We start from the raw sequence: 24,857 nt of genomic DNA, 5'->3' as shown, positions 1-24,857 counted from the left end.
TTTGCTTCAATGGCTCCATAGCACAGAAAAAGATACCAACATGTTCTTAACTGAAAGTAAATTGCTTTAAAACTGTTTAGATTGCTGGGAAAATCTATTTAATGGTTAGAAAATCTAGACAGTTTTCTACATAAGGACTGTACATCTTCTTACAACAGGATGGTATGATGGTTCTCTTGGGATATTTTTGGCTGCAAAAATAAATATGCTTGAATTTCATTTTTCTGTGGGTTTTATATAAAGAATAGGTTTTCATAGGTAAGTTTCTATATCACAGCAACAGTGGCCCAGGAAGGCAGCGGAGGATGGCCCAAGTGCTTGGGCCCTGCACCCGCATGGGAGACCAGGAGGCGGCTCCTGGCTTTGGATTGGCACAGCGCAGCACGCCGGCTGTAGCAGCCTTTTTGGGGGGTGAACCAATGGAAGGAAGACCTTTCTCTGTTTCTAACTCTGCCTGTCAAAAAATAAATATCACAGCAACATAAGTCTAAATCTATTCCAAAGCGATCCATAGTAGTATATGGAATTCCACTGTAAACAGGTAAATCATGCAACTTCAACTTGCACCCATTACATGAACAACAGTTATACGTTTTCTTAATAAAACTCAGATGTCAGCTAAAATGTGTTTAGCATGTATGATGCTCATGATAGTTGGTTAATTGTTTTACATACATTTTATCACCAAGTCATTAAGTAACCAAGTCAGATACACATGCAGATTATTCCTGTACTTCAGATGGGGAAACTAAGCCTCAAGATTTGAAATAACTTGCTGATTTACACATCTTGCAATTGGTTCTCTGACCCAAGAGCTTGTACAACTAATGATCACACTGCTTTAGGCATTTACAAAGCATAAAGATATACATGTTGGGTGCTTAGGGGCCTAGAGAATTAAGTGCCGATAGGAAAATACCATCTTCTGCAAAAAGCCTACTCCACAAAAGCATTAACACCTTTTTCTGGGCTGATTCTCATTATGAAATTTTTTGGATTTTGACAATCATTGATTACAAAGGAAAATAATGGGCATATCTACATGAAATTTCTTTAGTAAGTATTGAAATAAAGTTCAGTGTATATTTTTCATGAGCTTTTTGAACGCCCTCATTAGATCAACAATGAGGTAATCTTGAGAGTGTTTGCGACTCCTTTTAAAGAATATATTGGGGCCAGGGCTGTGGTACAGCAGGTTAAGCTGATGTTTGCAGTGCTGGCATCACATATGGGCACCGGTTCAAGCCCTAGCTGCTCCACTTTCAATCTAGCTCCCTACTAATGCACCTGAGAAAGCAGTGGAAGATGAACTACATCGCTGGGCCCCTGTACTCACAAGGGATCCCCAGCAAAAGCTCCTGGCTTCTGCCTGGCCCAGCCCGAGTGGAAGCCCACTCTCTTTCTCCCTAACTGCCTTACAAATGTAATGAATCTTTACACACACACACACACACACACATACACACTATATGTACATAAAGCTTCTCATGAAAAAAAACACACACACCAAGGGTGAAAATGCCAGCTTAGACTGACTCACTACGTAGAATTATACTAATATCAGATATGTCCACAAGATGGCATATTTTTTTCATTTGAATTAAAATTGGAGAAGTGTTTTGAAAACGCAACTCTGTACTCTTCCATGTAGAAAAAAAATTGGATTTACATTGAAGTTACACTAGTTACAAGCAATAAGATCTATCATAATCTTCTGAAAACCCCTGGAGTTTAGTTAGCTCACACTACTAATCCCGTCCATTCTGAGCCATGTTGAAAACACTCTTGGCTGCCGTGTCTTTTACCTGCTTTTACACCTGGGCAGAACCATGGCCTCCCTCTTCTCTCCAACCCTTTAGAAGCCTTCTAAGCTCTTTGGCACTCAGATACTAAGACACTTGGGCTTATTTAAAAAATGCAATTTTTGGCCGGCGCCGCGGCTGACTAGGCTAATCCTCCGCCTAGCGGCGCCGGCACACCGGGTTCTAGTCCCGGATGGGGCGCTGGATTCTGTCCCGGTTGCCCCTCTTCCAGGCCAGCTCTCTGCTGTGGCCCGGGAGTGCAGTGGAGGATGGCCCAGGTGTTTGGGCCCTGCACCCCATGGGAAACCAGGAAAAGCACCTGGCTCCTGGCTCCTGCCATCGGATCAGCGTGGTGCGCCAGCCATGGTGGCCATTGGAGGGTGAACCAACGGCAAAGGAAGACCTTTCTCTGTCTCTCTCTCTCACTGTCCACTCTGCCTGTCAAAAAAATAATAAAAAAAAAATGCAATTTTGATTCAACCACACATATCTTCAGTTCCCAATGTTTTATAGGTAGACATGTATGCTGGAATATACATGTATATTGAATGTATGGATTAACCTAAGTATTGCTCAAATCCTCAAATTTCTTAATGACAGATCTATCAACCTCTTCTCATACTTAAGAAATTGTAACATGCCAGAAAAGCCTTAGCATATCTGAGTTTTAAGTGCAGAAAGTTTTTTTACCATTGCAGAAGATATTCTATACTTTAATGGCAGCTTTGAAAATATTTTTATTCACTATTCAATGTCCATGAAGATATGGGGCAGGTAGAAAATCCATATGAGTATAAAACTGCTAAATATAAATATCTTCCAAGAGAATCTTAACAGCCCTCCCCCCACCCCAAGCATCCTGATATTTCCACCACCAAATCTGACTAGTTATATAAAGGTTTTGTTTCCAAGGAAACCACTGACATCTATGGAATTTAATGAACATAAGAAAGGAACTATGCCATATAATTTACATCTGGAGATAAATGTGAATAGCTGTCAAATCATCACACTTGCACATGCACAAATTTTATGAATTTTAGCCACAGTTTGCTCCATTTAATAGAGATGTAAACAGCACACATTTATGGAAACAGAATGACAGAACAAACCAAACAAGATTATTGCAAGATGTTAGGTAAATTAGGAAATAGTTGGAACCAAGAATAAGGGCTAAAGGTTGATCTCATTAGCCATCAAGTGAAAAACAGAGAAGGCTTTGTTTTGTGGTATGTGTTTTCTTTTCCAATCCCCATAAACCTACAACAAATTTTATGTCTAAAGCTTCACACAATGGTGAAATCGTTAAAGTCAGAGAAAATAACTCATAGTCAGCAAAGAGGGTCAATAAATAAAACCCTCATTTCAACTTCAAGCTTCAAGGATGATTCATTGAAACCACTGTTGTATAACATCCAAGTAACAGCTCATTACGAGATTTATATGTTGGCATCCAGACTCTATGATGAGCTATTAGAGATTTGACAATCCTTAAATAAATAGCTTATTTTGAATATTAAAATGAAAATCTCAGGATAAGAATTTTAATGCACGTAAAAATATTTTCAGTGAAATTGCAAGTGTGGAAAAGTGAAGACTCAGAAGGCTAAAAAGAAACTTGCCATTTGATCCAAATTCACCATCTGACTTTCTTATTCTTAAAATAATTTTTAGGCACCCAGAATATGCCTTTTTTCTTCCACCTCCCTGGCTATTCCTAGTTGGACTGTTTTTTTATTGTAGTAAAATAAATATAATACAAGACTTACCATTTTAAAACATAGTTCAATGGTTGTACAAATGTCACCAAATCCATCTGTAGAACTACTTCATCTTCTAAATCAAAACTCTGTACCCATGTAATTTCCCCGCCAATGGTCCTGGCAACCACCATTCTACTTTCTCTATGAATGCAATACCACCATTATTTGTCCTTCTGTGTTTTGGTTTATTTCACTTAGCATAATGATTTATTTATGTTTTAGCATACATCAATAAAATTTTAAAGCTGAATACTATTCATTGTAAGTATTAGCTACATTTGAATCATCGCTTCATCCAATGATGGACATTGGTATACAAGTATCTGCTCCAGTTCTTGCTTTCAGTTCCCTGGGGTATGTGCCATTCAGTCTCTTTCCCTGGCTCTTCCTAGTCTCCTCAAAACCAAAGAGTTGGAGGCCTCCGGTCTCAAACCTCAGTTCTTTGTTTTGGGTATATGTAGTTTTTTTTTTTTTTTTAAATGGAGTAGTTATTTAAGGTGTTGATGCCATTTAAAAAAAGTTTACAAAGGGAACAAATTTCATGTAATTTATATACAGCTTTAAGAGCATAATGATACTTTTCACCCTACCCACCCTCACTGCTGCTCCCTCTTTTACAATGACATTTTCAATTAACTTTATAATAAGTTTAACCCTCTTAAGAACTCAAGTACAAAAAACACTGTTCTCTGAGAGTATAGACATGGGCTATAAACAATAATCAAATCTCACAATGGAATATCACTCACCCATAAAGAATGAAATCTTGTTTATTTTTTGCAACAAAATGGATGCAGTTGGAGACCATCAAGCTTAGTGAAATAAAGACAAATAACCTGTTTCCCCTGACTTGGAGATTGCCAAAACAATGTAATGTATGAGTGAAATTGACATTTTGGCATTTGATTATTGCTTAGCCCTTTTTTTATATCGACATTCCTTAAAAAGCCTCACCTAACCTTTGAACTTTAAATACCCTAAGTTACATTTCAGGGAAAAATAATTTATCTAAGCTTCAAATTTGTGTTTATCTGTGATCTTGACATCATTTGGTAGACCCTAATAGGCACTTCAATTTAAAGAATCATAACCAAACTAAACATGTTTAGATGTGCTTTTATTCTTTCCCATCTCAGAACATGGTGATCCAATTCTGCCAGTTTCCCCAGTCAAATTACTAACAGGTGTTCTTGAGTCTGGTCTCATTTCACAACTAATACATTAATAAGCTGTTTCCACCTTCAAAACATATTTAGATTCTGCCATTTTGCTTATACCACTTTTACATCTACCACCTCCACCAAGAATTACCAGGATTACTGCCCAGGATGTTTGCAATATCATGTTTAATTAGTCTTTCTGTGTCTTTCTTTATCCTCAATCTATGCTCAACATAGCCAGCAGTGATGCTTATAAAAGCTCAGGTCATCACTCCTCTGCTCAGGTCTTTCAGAAACCTTCACACTTCCATCAGAGCTAAAGCACAAGCCCATTAGCACAGCCTTTGACGCCTGTACCTCACTGCGGCCACACTGGTGTCTTTGCTATTCCTCAAACATGCATTGCAGGTTCCCACCTCAGACTTCGCTCTTGCTGTGTTCCCTGCCAAATATGCTCCTCTAGTACATTTAACATGGTACTCTGCCTCACTAAATTCATATTTCTATTCAAATGGCCACATCTCACCAAGATCCCTTACTACACTAGGAATCTATAGAACAGAAAGCTTCAGCATCACCCATGGTCTTTAGTTTCCCACTTTGCTTTATTCTTATCCATGGGACATTATCTTTTATCTCTTTTCTGCAATCTTTCCAAGTTTTCACTTCGTGATGTTAGATTGCTGGCTTGAAATCTGCCAGTATGGTATATCTGGTACGGCTGCCACCTATGAAGCCATCATCCCATTTGGGGGCTGGTTCTTGTCCCAGCTGCTTCACTTCTGATCCAGCTCCCTGCTAATGGCCTGGGAAAGCAGCAGAAGATGGTCCAGGTACTTGGGCCTCTGCATCCCATGAGTCAGACCCAGATGAAGCTTCTGGCTTCTAGTTTCAGCCTGGCTCAGCCATGGCTACTGTGGCCATCTGGGGAATGAACCAGTGGATGGGAAGATCTCTCCCTCTGTCTCTCCTAAAGAATTAGTATAATTATTTATTTGTTTTAAATAAATAAAAAGAAAATTGCCAGGGTGGACACAGTTCCACAAAGGAAATAGTAATTGCAACAAATCAGGTTTTTTTAAATGAAGACCCGATTTACTATAGCACCATTTCTTCACTGCTAAGCAGAGCATTATGTAAGAGCAGAGTTGTTTGTCTTTTGTTAATTGCTATTTTTCCCAGCACCTAGAACAGTGCCTGGCAGAGATTTTCACTCCATGACTAGCTGTCAAGTCAATAAAGAAGTTTAAAAGGCATTTTTTAGATTTAAAAGGCAAAGTTATAGAAGAGAGAAAATCTTCCATCTGCTGGTTCACTTTCAAAAGTCCATAACAGCTGGGGCTGGACCAGGCAAAAGCCAGGAGCCCAAAACTCCAACTGGGTCTCTCACATGGGTGGCAGGGGCACAAGTACTTAGGCCATATTCCATTGCCTTCCCAGGCACATCAGTAGGGACGTATTGGAGGTGGAACACCTGGGACTGGAACCAGTATAAATGGCATCATTTTTAAAGATACAGTAGCAAGACAAACTCTAGTCAATTTAAGATTTAATTTTATTCTATTTTACTTCATGCAATTTTGCTATTATATACCATCTTTAATTATGCTCTATGAAAATCCATATTAACATTAATATTATATATCTGAAATTAACCTCCCTTTACCAACAATGATCTGGTTGTAACTAAGTACATGAAGCAGTTTCTTCCAAACCAAATTTTTGGAGGCAAAACTGTAGAAGTATTTTTCGTGGATATTTCTGCATGTACCGCTCAGAGCTCAATGTCAACAGCACCCACTTTTCGGGCGCTAAAGTTGGGAACACATCTGTAACCATGAGTTTGCTTGTGTGGAGTCCAAAAGCAATCCGAGAGTTGGTTTTGAGATGACATGGGAGAAGGCTCACATACATTCTTTTCATTGCACAGCACCTTAGTGTAGAGTCTAACTTCATTATTAAGTTCACTTGATTTGCTACGACCAAGGTAAGACGTTTTAGTAAAACTTCTAGTAAAATCTATTGCATTTCATTTATGCTGTGCACGAGCCATTAAATGATCTGCTGGGTCAGGAACCACTAACAGATCAGATGACACAGGGATGAGCACTCTTTAAAAGCAAAGTTCTTTTGGAAATCATAATCCAGAAAGTATGACATGTAGATAGCAGACAAGGTGTATATACCATATAGCACTAAACATGTGCTTCATAAACTTGGGAGGGAAATATGGAGGGAGGGAGGAGAGGAGAAAGGACAAACCAGTAAATTTTAGGTTTCAGAAGATAAAGGTTTATCATCGATTTAAATCCAAGTTCAAAGACCAAAAGTCTCCCAGTTTCTAGTAAGAAATTTCAAACCTGCTAACTTGAATTAAGGCTATACGTTGAAAAGCAGCTCTAGAGTTGTTTGCATTGTGATGGGAGAAGACATTTACATTCATTAACAGGGCCACACATGGAAGCTTCCTTCATTTCCTATAAATGTTATTTCAAATCACAGCAGGCCTAGAAAACAGTTCATTTTCAACTAAGATCTTGAATTTTGATCTAATGAGATGCTGTAGAAAAACAATAATGGGAATACAGATAAATATTTGCAGTAGGCCTGGATGTTTTGATAAATATCTGCACCACAAATGTTCTTTCTCCCTTTATTGTCTATAAGCCCCCACGGAAAGTTGTGCACTCAATCTGTTCTTACAATACATTGCCTTTTTGTCCTAACTTTCATGTTTTTCTCATTCCATTCCAATATCATTACAGTTTAATTTTCTACACTACGTCCTGCTGCTTTCATTCTAGTCGGCTCAACAGTCTCCTATTCAAGTTGCATTCCTCCAGGCCAAACACGTTCTTCAACAAGGTATCCTCCTGCAATCATTCCGGAATACTTGCGTGGACAGCTTGTCCCCCTCAACTCCCACCATGTGGAACTGCTGTCATATTAGGAAGTCCAGGAACTGCCAAGGGTAAAATGCACAGGGGTGCCACCATGGGGAACCTGAAGATGGAAAAGGCACCTCATCCAGCTCATTGAAAGCCAGACTGGTGAGAAAGACAGGTGTCTAGATCTTGGCAACATTAATTAAGCAACTGAGACTTCACCTGAATCCAGTATTTCCAGAGAAGTTTTCAAATATTCCAACTGCTAATTTGAGCTGAGGAATTTTGGCAACTAAAAGACTTTAAAACTTACATCAAGTTTCTTGCCTGCCCACCCACAAGGCCCTTTCAGATCAAGGCCATTCTCCAATGCCTCTTATCTTAATGAGAAATCATATTCAGTGAGTGAAATGAAAAAAAAAATCCTGCAAAACTGACTTGGCATTTTTAATATGAATGTGGCAACTATTTAGTGAGATACTGGTGCTCCAATTTTGCTGCTAGTTTGTTTTCAAAACCCTTGAAGCCTCATCAGACCTGGACCAATCAGATGGTTGTGGTACCAGTATCTATGGGAGTGGGAAATGGCATCAGCATTATGGGAAGTTTCCCATGTGATTCTTTGCCAAAGGTTTCCTAATGGAATTATTTCATTTAATCCTTACAGCAATCTCATGAAGTACTGCTCATTATCACCACAAACTAAGAAGAGGTCAGAGCCTCTGGAAGACCACACAGGTGATATTCACAGAGCCAGGCTTTGAAAATATTGAAAAGTGAGGCACTTGAATGTCAGAAGAAAAAAAGCCTAGATCATGGAGAAAGCAATGCTCCCTCAAAAGGAAGTGTTGACAGAAACAGCAGTCAAAGCCAGAGTACTCTAAGTGTTGAAAGTCCATCCTCGAGAGAACACTTCAGGATCTAATCAGGGTTTATCAGCTGCACACAGTACAGACTTTACTTCTATTCCTTTATCAACACTCAATAGGCATTTATCAAACTGCATCCATAAATGAAGCACTTAACTGATAAGCAAGCCATGTATTGCAATAAGAAACGGATTCAAGCCTGGAAGAAATGCTCCAAGCGGCTGAAGAATTCACTTTGACACCCAATGCCCAAGACTGAGAGGAGAGTCTGGCGATCCTGAAATTCTGAGTTTAGCCAATAAACTTGCATTAAAAAATTTTATAACTTTGATCGATATAGTTATTGGAACTAAGAGGCTTACATGAAACTTGGCTGAAATGCTGTTGAGAGGAGAAAAATTATTTTCTCCATTAAAAACTCTGAACAATTTTAATCATCTGCAAAGCATTAATTATGATAAGCCCAATATGAAACTGAAACACCAAGCTAGTGAAATTACCAGGAGACTAATATACACAATCAACTAGTTTCATAGGAAAAGCTTAAAAGCCTTTTTGAAAAGTTATTTTTTATTCTTTCTCACTTTAATATTTTATTTCCCATCTTAATCCATTTGGCAAAAGGTAGAATTTGCCAGCATCTACAGCCTTGTGATGTCTCAGAAGGATCATCATTGCAGGTGAATTTTTTCCCCTGCATCTTCAAAGCAACAGATATTTCACATGTCAAGGAAAGTATTTTGGCTTTTAAAAGGATTAAAAAAAGTTGTAGGAAGACAAAAAAAGAAAATCGCTAGTTTTGTATCACCAATGAAAAGAGGCATTAGGCAACCAAACAGCAAGTGTACTTCTCCATTTCTTAATACCCTCTCTGCTGGGAAATGAAATATTTGAAGTACAGAATTTTAAATACAAAGAATAGCTTAACTTTGATGCTAATTCAACGTTCATCCTGCTATATCCTACCACATAACATAAGCTAAGCAGAATTATGCTTGTTTTTAGCCAACATTTTAAAAAGTCCCCCCAAAACAAATAAAATGCAAATATTTCTTTCAACATTTCCTTAACAAGTTTCAAACCAAAACAAACGGCATTCCACACAACTAATCCCAAAGTAACTGATCTTAACCAGTAAGGTTTGCAGAATTGGTACATTACATAAAGTTTTTGGTTTCATGGACAGAATTACTTCAATTGTAGTACATTTGAATTATACAGGGTCTTCATTCAAAATGTCTAAAGGTTAGTTTACGTGTCTTGGGGGGGTGTCAGGAATTTTTTCAAATAGCTTCAATCACATTTTAAAAATTCCTAGTTACCTATTAACTGTCATTTTTTAAGAGGCCCTCATGTTTGTTGTCCAAATTCCTCCACACTCACTGCTTTCATCTTTCAATAAAAATCCAGTGTTTAAGGCAAACCTGCCTGTATTATTTTAAAACAGAAAATTTTAATTGGCACAATTAATTGCTATCACAACACAACTAAATCATAGCAGTATCCAGTATGTGCACAGCACTGTGCCTCCTACCTTGGGAGCTTTGGCATGTTTCCCACACCTGGCATCCTTGACAAGGCTGAGATCTAACAGCTCTGTCTCCTGGAAGGCAAAAAACGTGAAACTGTTAACCACAAAAGAATTTCTTAGTTTTGTGTCATTGACATCACTTTCAAGATATTGTTGTGAGACTTGCCTGAAAATTTCTCTGCACTTGGGGTGTTTACCCCAGCCCCTTGTATCACATCTCAGTAGCAGTGGAATGAAAACAAGAAGATTGCTAACTGCTAACTGCTCAATTTAATATAGATTCTAACACATTCTGGAAGAAGAGAATGTATGGTTTGGGTCCCTAGCCTATACTATAAGCCATTCCCAAGGCATGATGAATCAGGTCTTCCCATTCTACTGTCAAAAAATCATCCCAGGAGTTTGAGTGTAAAGGAGGGTATGAGGGAATGTCAGTGGGGATGGAGAACAGAAAAGGGGTGTGGAGGGGGAAAAAGTGGAGATTCTCCCTCTAGCTCACAGCCACATCCAGTTCATTTGGCCAAGGTAAAACTTATCTGTCTCCCTCACTCCCCAGCTTTCTGCATACTTTCCTCATGCCCTGACCCTGTCATGTTTTCATTATCCCTTAGTGGACACCCACAGTGTGCAAGTGACCCTCGAGTATGGGACACACAAGCTATTATTGCTTTTTTGGATGGACTTATCATCAATTAGAAGAATAAAGAAATGTGTGTGTGTGTGCAAGACAAGGGAAACTGTTAATGCCAAGTTAGTTAAAGTTAAATGCTAAGGCAATGGGGGACCAGAGACTTCCCCCTAGGAGCTCAGAGAAAAAGCCTGTGGAGGAGTCATTAAGCATAGCGAAGAGAAAGATGGAGAAAGCTCATCCCAGGTGGAAGATACAACACGAACAAATGTCCAGACAGGAGTGCATGAGATTTGGGCTCAGCCTTGAGGTACTCATGTTCCTAGAGATACAGCACATTGCAGGGAATGATGGCGAAAAGGATAGAGCGCCAATCAGGAATAAAGATCAGTGTAAGTGCACTTTCACCAGCAGTGTTGGGAGAAGTCACATGAGAGCCACTCATTATTCCATTTGACTGGAACACAGACCATGTGAAGGGAAGTCACAGGAGATGATGCCAGAAAAGGATATCAAACAGGGATAGGGACAAAGTTCAGAAACCCTGAGGGTCTAAAAAAAATGCGCCATGAGGTTTGGGCCAACCATGCTACTGATATACACAGTGGGCTCTGCCACCAGCCAGAAAGGACTGTGGTACAGTGTGGAGGGTTGTCTTAAAGTGACTGCAGATGTCCAACCTGTGCTTCTGTGACAATGAGCCAGACGAGTGGTAGGCAATTTCTCCCAACAGGAGGGGGTGCATTGCAATTCCCACCACTAAGCCATCTGGACATGAGTGGGTATCGCCTCTCATAGGCCCCAAGTCCCCCAGCACCAGCATCTGGTGTTCTCAGGCAACTTCTTGAAACACCTGTCACCAGTTCCAAATGTCTGGTGCAAAAGGGTCCAATTATTTTCTTGCATCTAAGTTGTGGTATGATAATGGTCAAATTGGAGGGAGAATCCTTCCACTAGAATGTCAATCTATATGGCAGGTCCAACAGAGCAACAGGGGCCAGCACAGCTCTGAGGGATGCAAGAGGGACAGGGAACAGTGGGTCCCTTCCCTTGCTCACTCTGATCTTGAAAATTCCTTTTCCCCATTTTAGAGGATTCTTTAGCCAGTTCCACTGTATAACCCCATGGAAATCCTCACAAACTATCGGGTGTGACAGGTAGCAACCCACCAAGAACTTTTCAGGACAAGTAGCTGCTGCATGTCATGGTTCCTCTAAGGCCATGATAGATACAATATTGAAGGTAACCTTAAGAGTGTCAGGACAATGGTATCAACATCAGGACTCAGTGCTTCATGTAGGCAAATGCATTATGGCTTCCTTAACAAAGAAATGGTGGGGGTGGAAATCAGAAATGAGGAAGGTGAGCATCTGGTCCAAGCTTCTTCTCCATAGCATTGACCACTGCAATCTTTGCTCTAAGAGGGAAAACAGGGAGGGAATCAAACTAAGTTTTTTTTCCCCAGAATATGGGAGCTGAGGGGAGACATGAAAAATGGAAGACAAAATCAAGTAGGGAACAAGACGACTTCAGAGGTAAAAGATAAAGATACAGGCAGGATTAACTAAAGCAAACAGAGGGGCCAAACACAGCACTGGGTATTCCAGCATTGTCACTTGGACTCAGCAGTTTGGGCAAAATTATAGTGCACTTTGGATATATGAGAGATTTATCCAAGTGGAAATGCCAGTCATTAATTCACATGAACGTTATTTACTGAATATCTACAATGAATCAGGAATAGGCTGCTTCCAGGGATTAAACCAAAAACTGCAAATCTAAGTTCCTATATTGAGGAGCTCACCAACAAATTATACTCTAACATTTCAGAGTGCTCTGCAAACGTGGGCTTCAGAGGGCTATGGCAACTCCTCAGCCAAAATGCAGCAAGGATAAACAGGAGGCTATCAGCCTTATAATCTGTGAGCATGGAGGGGGACCAAGGGGGAAAAAGAAACAGGTACAGATGCATAGGGACTGGAATTGTGTGCAGGAAACCGCACATCACTTGGAATATGCAGCAAAGATGGATAGGAAGGCAGTAACAGTCACTTTAGAATTTAGTGATCATTACATGGATGTCTTTATAATTATTTAAAAACTTATATTTGGCACATGTTATGATATTTTATATTTATATAGTACAAACATCTCATACGCACTTCATTTACCTAATTTGATTGCAATGTTTTAAGAAATTCTTTCCACTGAAACAAACAATAGGCTGAAGGTTTACTTGTTTGATTACATACACAAAGCTCGAATTGAGAACAAAATTATAGCAGGCATCATTATATAGACTTGTATATTACAGATAATGATCACTGCCTTCTACTTTCAGCTCAAAAGGAAAAGTTCATTCCCCAAGCTATGGAGGGGGTAGTTAACGCCAGCTATCCTGGGGATTCATTCTGATAGACACCAAGAACTTCTCTCACTTGCATGTAAAACCATGTGTGCAGGAAAACCACCGCAGGGCATTATCAATGTGGGTAATGTGGCATGGCAAAGACCCAGGTGGAAAAGCCATCCATGAACTCATTCTGTGAGAAAGCAGTGATTAAAATAGTGTCTCCCATTTCCATTAACATGCAACAGCTACTGCTCTGGGATTTAACATCATTTTCTTTCCTCCACTAAGAGGAAAATGAAGAACCCAATGCACAGGACCACTAAAATGTTACTGGTGTCATTAAAACTTTTTCTAGGCTAATTTTCTTGTGTTAATAGTTCTAACGATGTTAATAGTTCTAACAACTCACACTCATTATAAAGCAGCGCAATGGTCCCTTTCTTGGTTCATTTGAGAGTTACTGTTTTCCAACTTTGTAAAAAGTTCAGTATTTTACTCCTTTCTCCAAAAAGGAAATCACATGATATATAAGCAGAAAGTCTCCAAGAAAGGGCCCAAAATGTAACTGAACATGTATTTGGCTATTTTACCAATATAAGCATCAACTTATCTGTTAAATGATAACTTCTAGGCTAGTGGCTCTCAAACCATAGCTTATAGCAGAATCACCCGGGAGGCTTCTTAAACCCCAGATAAGCGGGGCACCTCCCATTACAGTTACTGACTCAGGGTCTGGTGAAGGCCTGAGAATCTGCACCTCTAAGTAAACTTGCAGGTGATACTGGTGCTGCTCTAAGGACCACTCTGAGCAGTACTAATGTATACGCACTCATACAGTTGTCACAAGGCTTTTTATGTGAATGACTGATAAAACTATATAACTTATATGAGGATTATACAACATTTCTTTCTATATGGAACTATAAAAATATTACACCTATTGATTGTAAAAGTATGCATAACAGTGAATCATCTGAGCTTAAATCCGATTTGAGAAAAAAGGGCATCCATTCCTGTTTTGTAAAGAGTTGACTCAGACACTTACATAGGGCAAAATTTAATACTAAGCATTTAGAAATTCAAGCAATCACCGAATCATTGTGTTTGCTACGATCTTTGCATTATATACTCCATGCTATTAAAACCATCTTTGAAAAAGTAGAAAAAGGAAGTTCTCTCTAACCACTAAGCCGATTCAACAATGGGAAGAGGTTTGGGATGCCAAAGGAACATAGCATATTCTTCCTTCACAGACCCAGATAGGCTAACAGACCCTTTTGTTTCCAAGGCTCTCACTGACACCATGTAAAGCTTACAGACCACAACCCTGGGTATACCAGTACATGCACTAAAATGCCTTCTTCCTTTGTCAGTACAGATAAAGTGAATTAACAGGAATCAAGGATTTTTTTGAAAATTCTTCAACGATTAAAAAAAAACTTGAGACAAGCAGGCCAAAGCAAGACTAAATTGTGCCTGATGTTTACTATTCAGCAAAGATTTCAATCCATCAGCCACAAACCTACTGTGAGGTATATGAGCCATGAAATCTCAGGAAAGATTACAACTTAAAATCAACTCTTGCCAGAATACCAACTTCTGTGCATTGCTACCAAATTCCATTAGTCATCCAATATAGTAACATGCTTGAACTTTTATATAAATATAAAATGTTATCACAGAACATTCATTCCAGTCATAAACATCTCACGTGATATTGATGGCTACATATGGCAATTGTGTATACCTTCACACATGGTATATTCATTAGGTTGTTCAACTTCCAGCTACAGAAAGTAGAACACATTAATTTGACTATCAAACATAATTCAAATGCACAATTAAAAAAAGTGCTTTTATGAAGGATTTACTCTAAAGAGGAGCAAATAGATTTAGATTCAACTCTGTTCCTTATTTTTATTCCATTTCTGAGACTGCAAAGTCTATGCAGTGTAGCTCCCCCCAAAATCCCTGTACTGTCTTCCACCTGGTCTCTTGTCCCATTTGTTCCCCCAAGAATGATTTTTGTCTTTCTGTCCACAGTCTACAATGGAGACTCAGCGTAGGAAACACCAAATGCAAGGAGAGGCATTCTCAACTACTGCAGAGAATACAGAAAGGCAACACATCTGGACTGCTTACTTTAAATGCTCAGTTTTTAAAAAGGATAAATTTCAGAGAACCAGGAAGCAGAAAGTGTGAGTTCCCTTTTGAAATGATCATTTGTTATCAATGGAATATAAAGCAAGCTACTGCAGATGTTTGTCTACACCTTGTATACTCCCAAACAAATGCAGATGCCAGCAACATCTTCCTCAATGGACTGCTACTAAATCAATGGAGACATTAGATCAAGATCTCCAATTAGCAAGCAAGAAGGAATGCATACATATAACTTACTATGGTGGCCACATTTCTTATGCCAAGTGAAAAGGAAGATTCTTGCAGAAATATTGGAAGTAGACAGTATAGCAACTAGAAGAAAAACACAGCGAGAAGGAGAAAAAGATCCGACAAATCTAGTACTGTATAGATATTTCATAAATCTTTGAAACCTAAAAGCTCTAGTGAAAACTGATTTTTATGTGTCATAATTAACTGAAAGATTAATATTTGAACAGAACCACCAAGGAGATATTTGTGTTGTTAACTGTCTATTAGTGTGAGGTTTCTTGGTTATGAGTCCCTTGACAAGACGACTTGGTCTTTCCTTTCCATTTGTACAGAACTAAGCTATATGCTTAAAAGAGTCCAGAATAGAAGCTGTATTCCATCTTGGTTTATGGAATGAATGATATTCTGAAGATACGAGGTACTGTCTGACTTTGATATATTGTGTTCCTATTAGGGCCAAACAGTCTCTACCCAGAAAGGCACTAAGATACCTAATTGTTTCAAACAATCCTCCTCTATTATCTCATGTAATAAGCCAAAAAACAAAAATCCTCATTGTAGGTTAACTAAATTAACCATAAACAGCATCCACCATTTTGCAAACAGTTTCATAAGTGCTGAAAATTATTTTTATATTTTGGATGAGCATAGAATCCGATTTCCATAAAAGGTCCTTGGAAATGGAAATGATACAGATTCATCAGGCAAACAAGCTGTTTCCACTCGAAAAGTCCAGATGACTTAAATGTAGCCAGATTTTCCCTTTGAATCATCTAAAATGTTATCTCCGGCTTACAACTATTTCACTATGGCTGCACCACGAACCAAGCTTTTTTATTTGACAGCTCAAGTTATTCGCATTCTCTTGACCTTACTTTAATATTTGAATACACCACTTTCTTAGTGTTATGGTTTGAACCATAGGATAGATTTGGCTCTTCAAGCAAATACAGCCTTTTAAACCCCAAAACCTTTGGTTAATGGTTAACAGATTAAGGTCAAAAGCTGATTAAAGGTGGAAAATTGATCTAAATATGGCATTTAATAAGAGGTGGGTCTAGAGAGTGGTCTTTTGTCATTGAGGTCTTGCCCTTGGAAGCTCATTCTCCAGAGAGGGTTGGCCATATGAACACAGGTCTCCCTGGCTTCTCTCTGCTTCCCAGCTCACCATGTGGTCCTCCCTTCCACACCTACTAGCCTCTATCAGATGCCAGACTAATGCACCTTCCAGGTTGTTGTATTTGTCACTCAAATTAGAGAAATAAACACTATATATTGGTAGCCAGCCCAGATGTACCATGCAAAGGGTTAAAGCAGAACACCTAAAATTAGGCCAGACATCTTTAGGACTTCTCCTAGACTCTGGCGTCTAGGGCCCATAGAGCAAATTGTTGCTTCAATCTACAGTAATGTTGGTGCTACTGATAGACTTGGTAGTCTGAAGACTTAAGTTTATTAGCAGTTCTGATCGCTGTTAAAATACTGATACAGGTATTTTATAAATGGATCTAAGTAGTCTGTTGAACTATCAGAATATCCTACAACAAGGTATAGTCCTGGTTAATGGGTCTTTTTGGTGGGCAACCATTATCTGTCACCATTGTGCAAAGGTTCTTGAACTTTAGATTGCTTCTGAATCACCCTTTGGCTTAATAAACAACAGCCGCTGAGCCCCACTGCAAAGGTTCTGATGTAGTAGGTCTAGGGTAGAACCACAGAATTCACATATTCCCTAGTGATGTTGATGCTTTTAGTCAAAGTACTATACTTTGAGAACCACTAGTCTGGAAACAGAGAGCAATTTAAGTCAAACATGCAGGTGGATTAGTCAGCTGTTTGTTACTTCAATTACACCTGAGAGGAGCCACTCACAAGGAAAGGTACACTTCAGCTTACAGTTTGCAAGCGTGAGAGTTCAAGATCTGGTAGGTGCATTTGGTTCAGCAGTGAAGCCATCACTTGGTTTGCCTGCATCCAGCATCAGAGTGGCTATGATAAAGTCCCCACATTCATTTTAGCCTTCTCTTAGTAGCCACTTTTAAAATCTACCAATAGCCTCATTCTCCTTCAGCTATTTGTTCCAAATTATACTGCTTGAATTTTGCATTTTATTCTACCATGCTCCTCCCTGTATTCAGCAACCACAGCATTTTAATGGCCTTTTAATTTCATGACATCCGTAATATGCAGGGAGTTAATCTATTTTCCAAAATGAGATATTGTTAAAAACTTGTCACACTAAAAGATAACTTATTTCTCTTTTCAAAGAGAACTTGCTTCTGGAGATCGACTTTTTGTTTTCAGGCAAGACAGAGGAATTCAATGGAGTGTTTTCCAATGCTAATACATGGAGTCAGGATGGATATGTCTAATGGGAAGTATGGTTGATCAATTTTCCCTGAGAAGCACTCACTGAATCAATAAACAAGCCCTAAGGTTCTAAGTGCTGTAACTCACCAGAAGTAAACTTTTTACTCAACTGCTGAACAGTTGCAACACTAATGCAAGTATACAAAATGAGGCTAGCTGTTCTTATCAAGAACTAGAAATGACTGGAAAACTAAACCCAGGACCATTTTCCAGTTACTCTGGAAATCTGCATAAAGCTCCTGTAGGAAACCCTATTGGTGGTTTCTTTGGACCCCTGTGCTGGACACATTACCCAGGGTCTGTAGGCTATCGTCCCAACAACTGGCATAGGTAGTTTTTGATTACACTTGACCTCCTGCAGTTGCTTCACCCAGATAAGCAGAGGGCAGGAAATGCCTGGAAGGCTTTATTCCCTCAGAGAGCTTGCAGCTCCTGACTGACAGGTGCAGGACTATGGAAGGCCAGCAATCTTGCTTTGGGGCAGAATAAACTGAGGTGTAATTGATACTCAGAGCTCTCAGCAGGTTAGGCTGAGGCTGGTATTTCACCTGAAAGCTAGCTCACTCTTGGCTGGCTCTTTCCGTTCCTTGTTCTGCTTCCCCCACTTTGTTTCCTGAGAGCTCTTCCTCAAAAACTCACTGGCATACTACCTCTTGTACCTGGGGCTGCTCTGAGAAGGCCATCCAAGATAGCAATCACTTGTAATTAATCAATTTATAAATTAAAATAGAAATTATTCTAATCACAATTTTAAAAAGTCACGTTTAAAAGTGTTAGATAGGAAGTTAGATATGAGCTTATGTGTGTGTCAGGCCTAAAGAGAAGACTATGTCCAGCATATGCATCTGCATCTCAAAGTCATCCTGATAATGTTTCAGGGGCAGCCCAGTGTCCTGCCCTGCCCCCTCCTACCCCATAACCTGCCAGGTGGGGGTCCATGCCCCTTCTGCCTGACAAATCCTCCACAATCTCCCAGATGCAGCCCAATATTTGCATTTCAAACACCCTGCTCCGGATCCCCATTCTCCAGGGGGTCCTTCTCACCCTTCCTCTGAACCCAGGATGGGGCCAGCTAGCCTTCCTCCTGTCTGATACCTTCAAGGGAAAACTCAGATAGGAGCTTCTTATTATTTACACCCATAAAATCCTTTGTTTCAGGAGGAGATGTGTGAAGACAAAGACCCAAAGACCCATCTCCTTACCACCAACCCCCCCACCCCATCAGGCTTCAACTGGACTGCGGGCTCCGCCCTCTGCCTCTCTGCTGAGCCACCCGCCTGCCTGGTCAGGTGTAATCTCTCTACTCAACCATGTAACCTCACTCCTTCCCCACCCCCCAAGTCCAAGCGACTGGGCACTCAGGTCCTGTCTGGAGAGGTGCCCATCCGTCCTTACGGATGTCCCTTCCCTAATAAACTTTGCTATTTCACTTTTCCACTACTCTGTCTCACGCCTGAATTCTTTCTTGCATGAAGACAAGAACCCTGCCATTCTCCAGTAACAAAAGTATGTAACTTTGTGACTTTTGATATATTTATGCTTTTGGAAAATTTTCTTGAACTTAGCTTTAAACATGATGCCAAATATGAGCACTGAGACTTTAAATCACTTCCCAGTCATGTATTTTGTCTTGTATCCTACTTAACCATAATGTAAAATAGCCCGACATTTTGTGGGACATAGACATGAGTGTATACTATCTAATGTGGTGTACAAATAGTTTTCTCAAAAGATTTGTCATTTTAAGAGCCAGCACTGTGGTATAGTAGGCACTGTGGTATAGTAGGCTAAGCCTTCACCTGCGGCACCAACATCCCACATGGGCACCAATTTATATCCTCGATGCTTTTCTTCCAATCCCACTCTGCCTATGGCCTGGGAAAGCAGTGGAAAATGCCAAGTGCTTGGGCTCTGTACCCCCATGGGAGACCCAGAAGATCCTGGCTTCTGGCTCCAGATCGGCTCACCTCTGGCCACTGTGGCCATTTGGAGAATTGAACCAGCAGATGGAAGATCTTTCTCTTCTGTCTCTCCCTCTGTCTGTAACTCTGCCTCTCAAGTAAAATCTTTATAAAATGACAAATCTTTTTCTTAATAATCTAAGAGACAGTGCATGATTTCAAGGAGGAATATTTTGGGGCCGGCGCTGCAGGTAAAGCTGCCACCTGTGGTGCCAGTTCATATCCCGGCTGCTCCACTTCCAATCCAGCTCTCTGCTATGGCCTGGGAAAGCAGTACTAGATGGCCCAAGTCCTTGGGCCACTGCACCCACATCGGAGACCTGGAAGAAGCTCCTGGCTTCCAATCAGCACAGCTCTGGCCATTATGGCCAACTGGGGATTGGACTAGTGGATGGAAGACCTCTCTCCCTCTCCTTCTCTGTGTAACTCTGACTTTTGAGTAAGTAAATAAATCTTAAAATATATTTCTTTTTGGAAAAAAGTGAGAACTACTAAAAGCACCAGTTTACCCAATTCACAAATCAGACTTCATTTTGTCATATTCAAAGCTAAAAATAAATGTTTATATCCACTATATTTTACTTTCTCCTCTGTAAAGACTTATTCCATTTTTCCAGCAACTACTCACTCCCCTTCCTTGAAGAAAATGAAATCTGTCCACAATAAACTGAAGAAAATGATACTCCAAAAAAGAAAAAATGATTCATTTGATCAGAACCTTAAACATATTAAAATGTTTTTATGCTAATAACACTATTCTACCAGAGATATTAACACACACACACACACACACACACACACTCAATTCCTTATCACTATGTCTTTGCAAGTGGAGAGGGCAGAAGGGAAAAGCAACCCCAGTCAGAAGCAGAGTAGGATGTCAGATTTGAAATGCAATGCACAGAAACTGATAGAGTTACTAAATATTCCAAAATGGCTAAGAGTTTGCTCTCAATACAAAGACATAAATAGATGAGGTGAGCAACATGCTCATTAGCTTAACTTAATCATCCAAGATAGATACATAACATCACAGTACCTAATAGTTATATTTTTATGAGAAGAACCCTGTTAAGAGAAAAAAAAGTTCACTGAGATCAAACAAAATATTTACACTACTGGTAAAATTTGAGGCCCCACCAGGAATCGAGGTAATCAGACAGGGCACACATTTAGGAGAGAGGAAATCAGGACTTAATCATTCTATAAGATTTGTGAGGCTAATTGTGAGGCTATTGTGGAAAGGACACACTGACTTACCCGCAATTTAAAAATGGATGTTTTAAATAGAAAGCATAGGAATTTACATTATCAGAGGAAGACACAGCCCTTTTTTGGGGGGATGGGGGGCAGCAAGAAGATGTTTAAGTAAACTCCCTGGGATTCTTTGCCTACAGAAACACAGAGGGAAAGACTTACAGGCTTCACATTTGCACTCAATGGCAATAAGAAAGGAAGTAGTGTGTGTTAGGGTACTTGGACAGAGCCTAAAGTTCACTCCAGTTTCTGCTTCTGGACATAGGTAGAACAAAGCAAACAGGCAAGCAATACAAAACATTTGCCTTCCTCCAGCACTTCCTTGACTCGACCTTCATGAGAAATTCCCTAAGGAATTCTTACATTTACTCCCTTCATTTAAGAAGTTGAAAAGCAGCAACAGTTTACAAAATTGGTAAGAAGCACAGAACCTTCAGAACAGTTAAAGGAGAAACTGGAAAAACAAGAGGAGACAGACCTTGGAAAGAGAATGTTAGTCCAAGTGACATATCTGAGAAAGACACTGAATAGAATTGTGCCCTGAAGACAAAGTACAAGAGTACCCCAGGAAGTTTGTGGAAAATGGAATTAAAGTTAATTTAGGGGCCAGTGCTGTGGCACAGCAGGTTAAGTGCCAGCATCCCATATGGGCGCCGGTTCTAGCCCTGGATGCTCCTCTTCCGATCGAGCTCTCTGCTATGGCCTGGGAAAGCAGAAGATGGCCCAAGTCCTTGGGTCCCTGCACCCGTGTGAGAGTCCCAGAAGAAGCTCCTGGCTTCAGATCCGCGCAGCTCTGGCCATTGCAGACAATTGGGGAATGAACCATTGGATGAAAGACCTCTCTCTCTGCCTCTCTTCTCTGTGTAACTCTGACTTTTGAGTAAAATCTAAAAACAGTTAACTTGGTGGAAAAAGTTTTGAAATTTTTCATAACACATATTATACACCACTTTTGGGAAGACCCCTTATCTTTATCGGTTTTGTTTTTGCAATAAAAACTTCAACTCCAGTTTATTTTTGAAATACCCTCAACATACACATGACACAGGTTCTTGGGGCAATAGAATATTATACAATCTATTTAATATAAAATATTAAATCAAAAATCATTTAAGGCTTTTTTCTGTTTTCCTGTTTTCTGTTCTGTATTTCTCATATTTAAAGTATATATGATGCAAATGCTGGAAAGAAAGGAATGGAGGAGGAAGCAGAGTAGGGAAGAAGCTTGAGTCCTGCCACTGTTGGCAACTCTGCAAACTTATGGCACCACGGTACCACGAAAGCAGAAATGCTGCGGTCAACCGACAGGCTAGCCCTTCCTGGACAGAGTCAAGGCAGCATTAAGAGGGAAAGGAGAAAGGCAGCCAGACTGTAGGGAGGCTTTCCTCCCGTGTCTCTGCAGGAGGCTTGCTGTGTGATGGATGGCAATGGGGCAACACGGTTCCCCGGAAACACGCCGCGAGGGTGCTGAGACGTGTGCTCGACTTTGGGTTTCTACAACATTTAGGCAGGAACTTCACCTTCAAGGCAGAAGAGTCCTTTGAGATCAGAGAAGCCACAGAATGGTGCCAGAGAAACAGCCACGGAGGGAGGGGGAAGGAACAGTATTTGGATGGCCCTTCTGAAACATTACATTGAGTGATGACAGTTAAGAGCGGAACAGCTCCCAAATAAAACTGCCGTTGGCAGAACGCAGGACACATTTTGTTTGTACTCTCCTCCTTCAAATCAAGACATTCACATTTTTTAATACCTCCTTTGTAAATGCAGTTGAGAAAAAAAATGTATTTGTATTTTCACCAAAAGCAAGATTATCATAAGAGACAGTCATTAGCTTCTTTATTTTCTTGAATATTACCTTCCTGGCCTGGGAGATATCTTTTTGCTCCAGATCATCTCCTCAAATATATTACTGATTAATATCATTGTTCACCTTTTGAAGTGAATATTTTAGGCCTATTCCAGGCAGGCCTTGACTTAAAAAAAAGCCAACTGTGATGTTTATTCATTCATTCCATAAATAATAATGTTATGATAAATTACTTCATCCCCTAAAGTCTACAACCACTGAATATGAAGCCTAGTATTGACCAGGGTCATGGTCCCTGGGTATATAATTTTTCTAAATAAATAACTCATGAATCCTTAACACAGGCTTTGAGCACAGGTCATTTTTTCATTATTGCACAGTATATTTCTTCTTGCTCAGATGAAAATAAAGCCTAAAAATAAATCTTCCTCTGAATTCCTTCTCCTGTATTAAGAAAGTAAATACCCAGCAAAGAAAAAAAATTTAAATCCACTTAGCTCAGACTCTGGGCTCAATTTAGTGAAAGTGCTCTGCCTTGCTTTTCCTTAAAGTTTCTATGATTTTTTTGGTATTTTCCTTAGTATCTGGGCAACTTATTTCAGATATACCTTTGGACTGATTACTCCCCTCACCCTAATAATCCATCTTTTTCTATTTAAGCCCCCCACTGTAACAATCCATTGTGTTTCACAACCTAGAGTATTCGGGTTTTCAATTTCAAGTCAGATGAATCACATTTGCTGTATGTGGGTCAGTCAAAATTAAGTAAAGTCTCCACACATCCAAACTGGAGCTATTCTGCCTTATGATTATGGAACTAAAATAACCTGAGTCTTAAGCACTGTATGACCTGCATTATTTTTTAATACAAAAGCTGAGACACAAATAGTCCAATCTCAGTGACATTGCATGAATTTAAGGTTGTTTCTTCCAAATTATTTTTTAAAATATTTATCTGAAATACAAAGAGAGCAAGAGAGCTCCCATCAGCTGCTTCATTCCACAAATATCTGCAATGGCTTGGGCTAGACCAGGACAAAACTAGGAGCTAGGAACTCATTCCAGGTCTTCCAACCGGCAGGGACCCAATTACTTTTACCATCACCTGCTCCCTCGTACATCAGCAGGAAGGTAGGATCAGGAGCCCGAGCTAAAAAAATCAAAACCCAGGTACTTGGATAGGTGGGCATTTTAATGGCAAAGCCAATTCCCCTCCTGGAAGTTGAATAAACCTTTCTGTTTATTTCCTTTAGTACAATCTGATAGATCAGTGGTTCTTAAAATATGGTCCCTAGACCAGCACTGTCCAGGAACTTGTTAGAAACACCAGTTACTGGGACAAACCCTAGCCCTTCTGAATTGAACACTAGATGGGTGGAAACCAGCAATTGGTAACAAATATCATATGGATATACCAGGTTTTCTTGTTCTTAATAATCATCTTACTTATGACTATATCTTAAGGCATTCGGAAAAAAGCCTATTATCTTATCTAAATACTGTGTCTGATGATCTGGTGCTATGTTTAATAAAAAAAATATGCTACCATAAACTGATGTTAGAGAAACATACAAGCTAAAAGACTTCAGTGCAAATACAAAGAAAAATACATTGCAGACATTATGACCTCCCACTTTATACCATACCCATTTCTGCAAGACTATTTTTAAATACAGCATGAAGAGTTTCTGTTGCATTCATTTAATGCTTGAATTCCAAGTGATTTCTTTAATATAATGTTGAATCATATGCAAGCATACCCAAGTACATGGAAAACATTTTCAGATGGAATTATCAAACAATTTAGAGAGCATAGAGAACTGCAGGGTTAACTCTCACCAGCACTCCTCACGATTACTGAAGGAGGCTTTCTTACAATGGCACCTCCGTCTATGCAAGCGAGTTGGCTGCAGAGCTCATCATTCATAGACCCATGCATTGAGCAAGGCAGAAGTGGTTCACTCTATACCAACATTTGTATTTTGTTGTCTCAAACAGAATTATAAGGAAATTGCCCAATTATGAACCACATTTCATAGCACCCCCGGCAGTGAAGGAGGGTCACATGACTAAT

At 39.7% G+C, this 24,857-nt stretch overlaps 1 protein-coding gene across 4 annotated transcripts in view; it reads right to left on the bottom strand.

Annotated features, from left to right (window-relative positions):
• The window catches only part of PLCB1 (phospholipase C beta 1), a 788,982-nt gene that overhangs the window by 539,043 nt on the left and 225,082 nt on the right, over positions 1 to 24,857 (bottom strand). For all 4 annotated transcript variants that reach the window (XM_051846235.2, XM_008256382.4, XM_051846234.2 and 1 more), the window contains exon 3: positions 10,014 to 10,082. In XM_051846235.2, the coding sequence (XP_051702195.1) occupies positions 10,014 to 10,082 (69 nt within the window). The remainder of the gene's footprint in view (positions 1 to 10,013; positions 10,083 to 24,857) is intronic.

The sequence above is a fragment of the Oryctolagus cuniculus genome, chromosome 11 (assembly GCF_964237555.1).
Source record: "Oryctolagus cuniculus chromosome 11, mOryCun1.1, whole genome shotgun sequence".
NCBI classification, from domain to species: Eukaryota; Metazoa; Chordata; class Mammalia; order Lagomorpha; family Leporidae; genus Oryctolagus; species Oryctolagus cuniculus.
The sequence above is the reverse complement of the archived record's forward strand: the minus strand, read 5'-3'. Positions and strand labels throughout refer to the sequence as shown.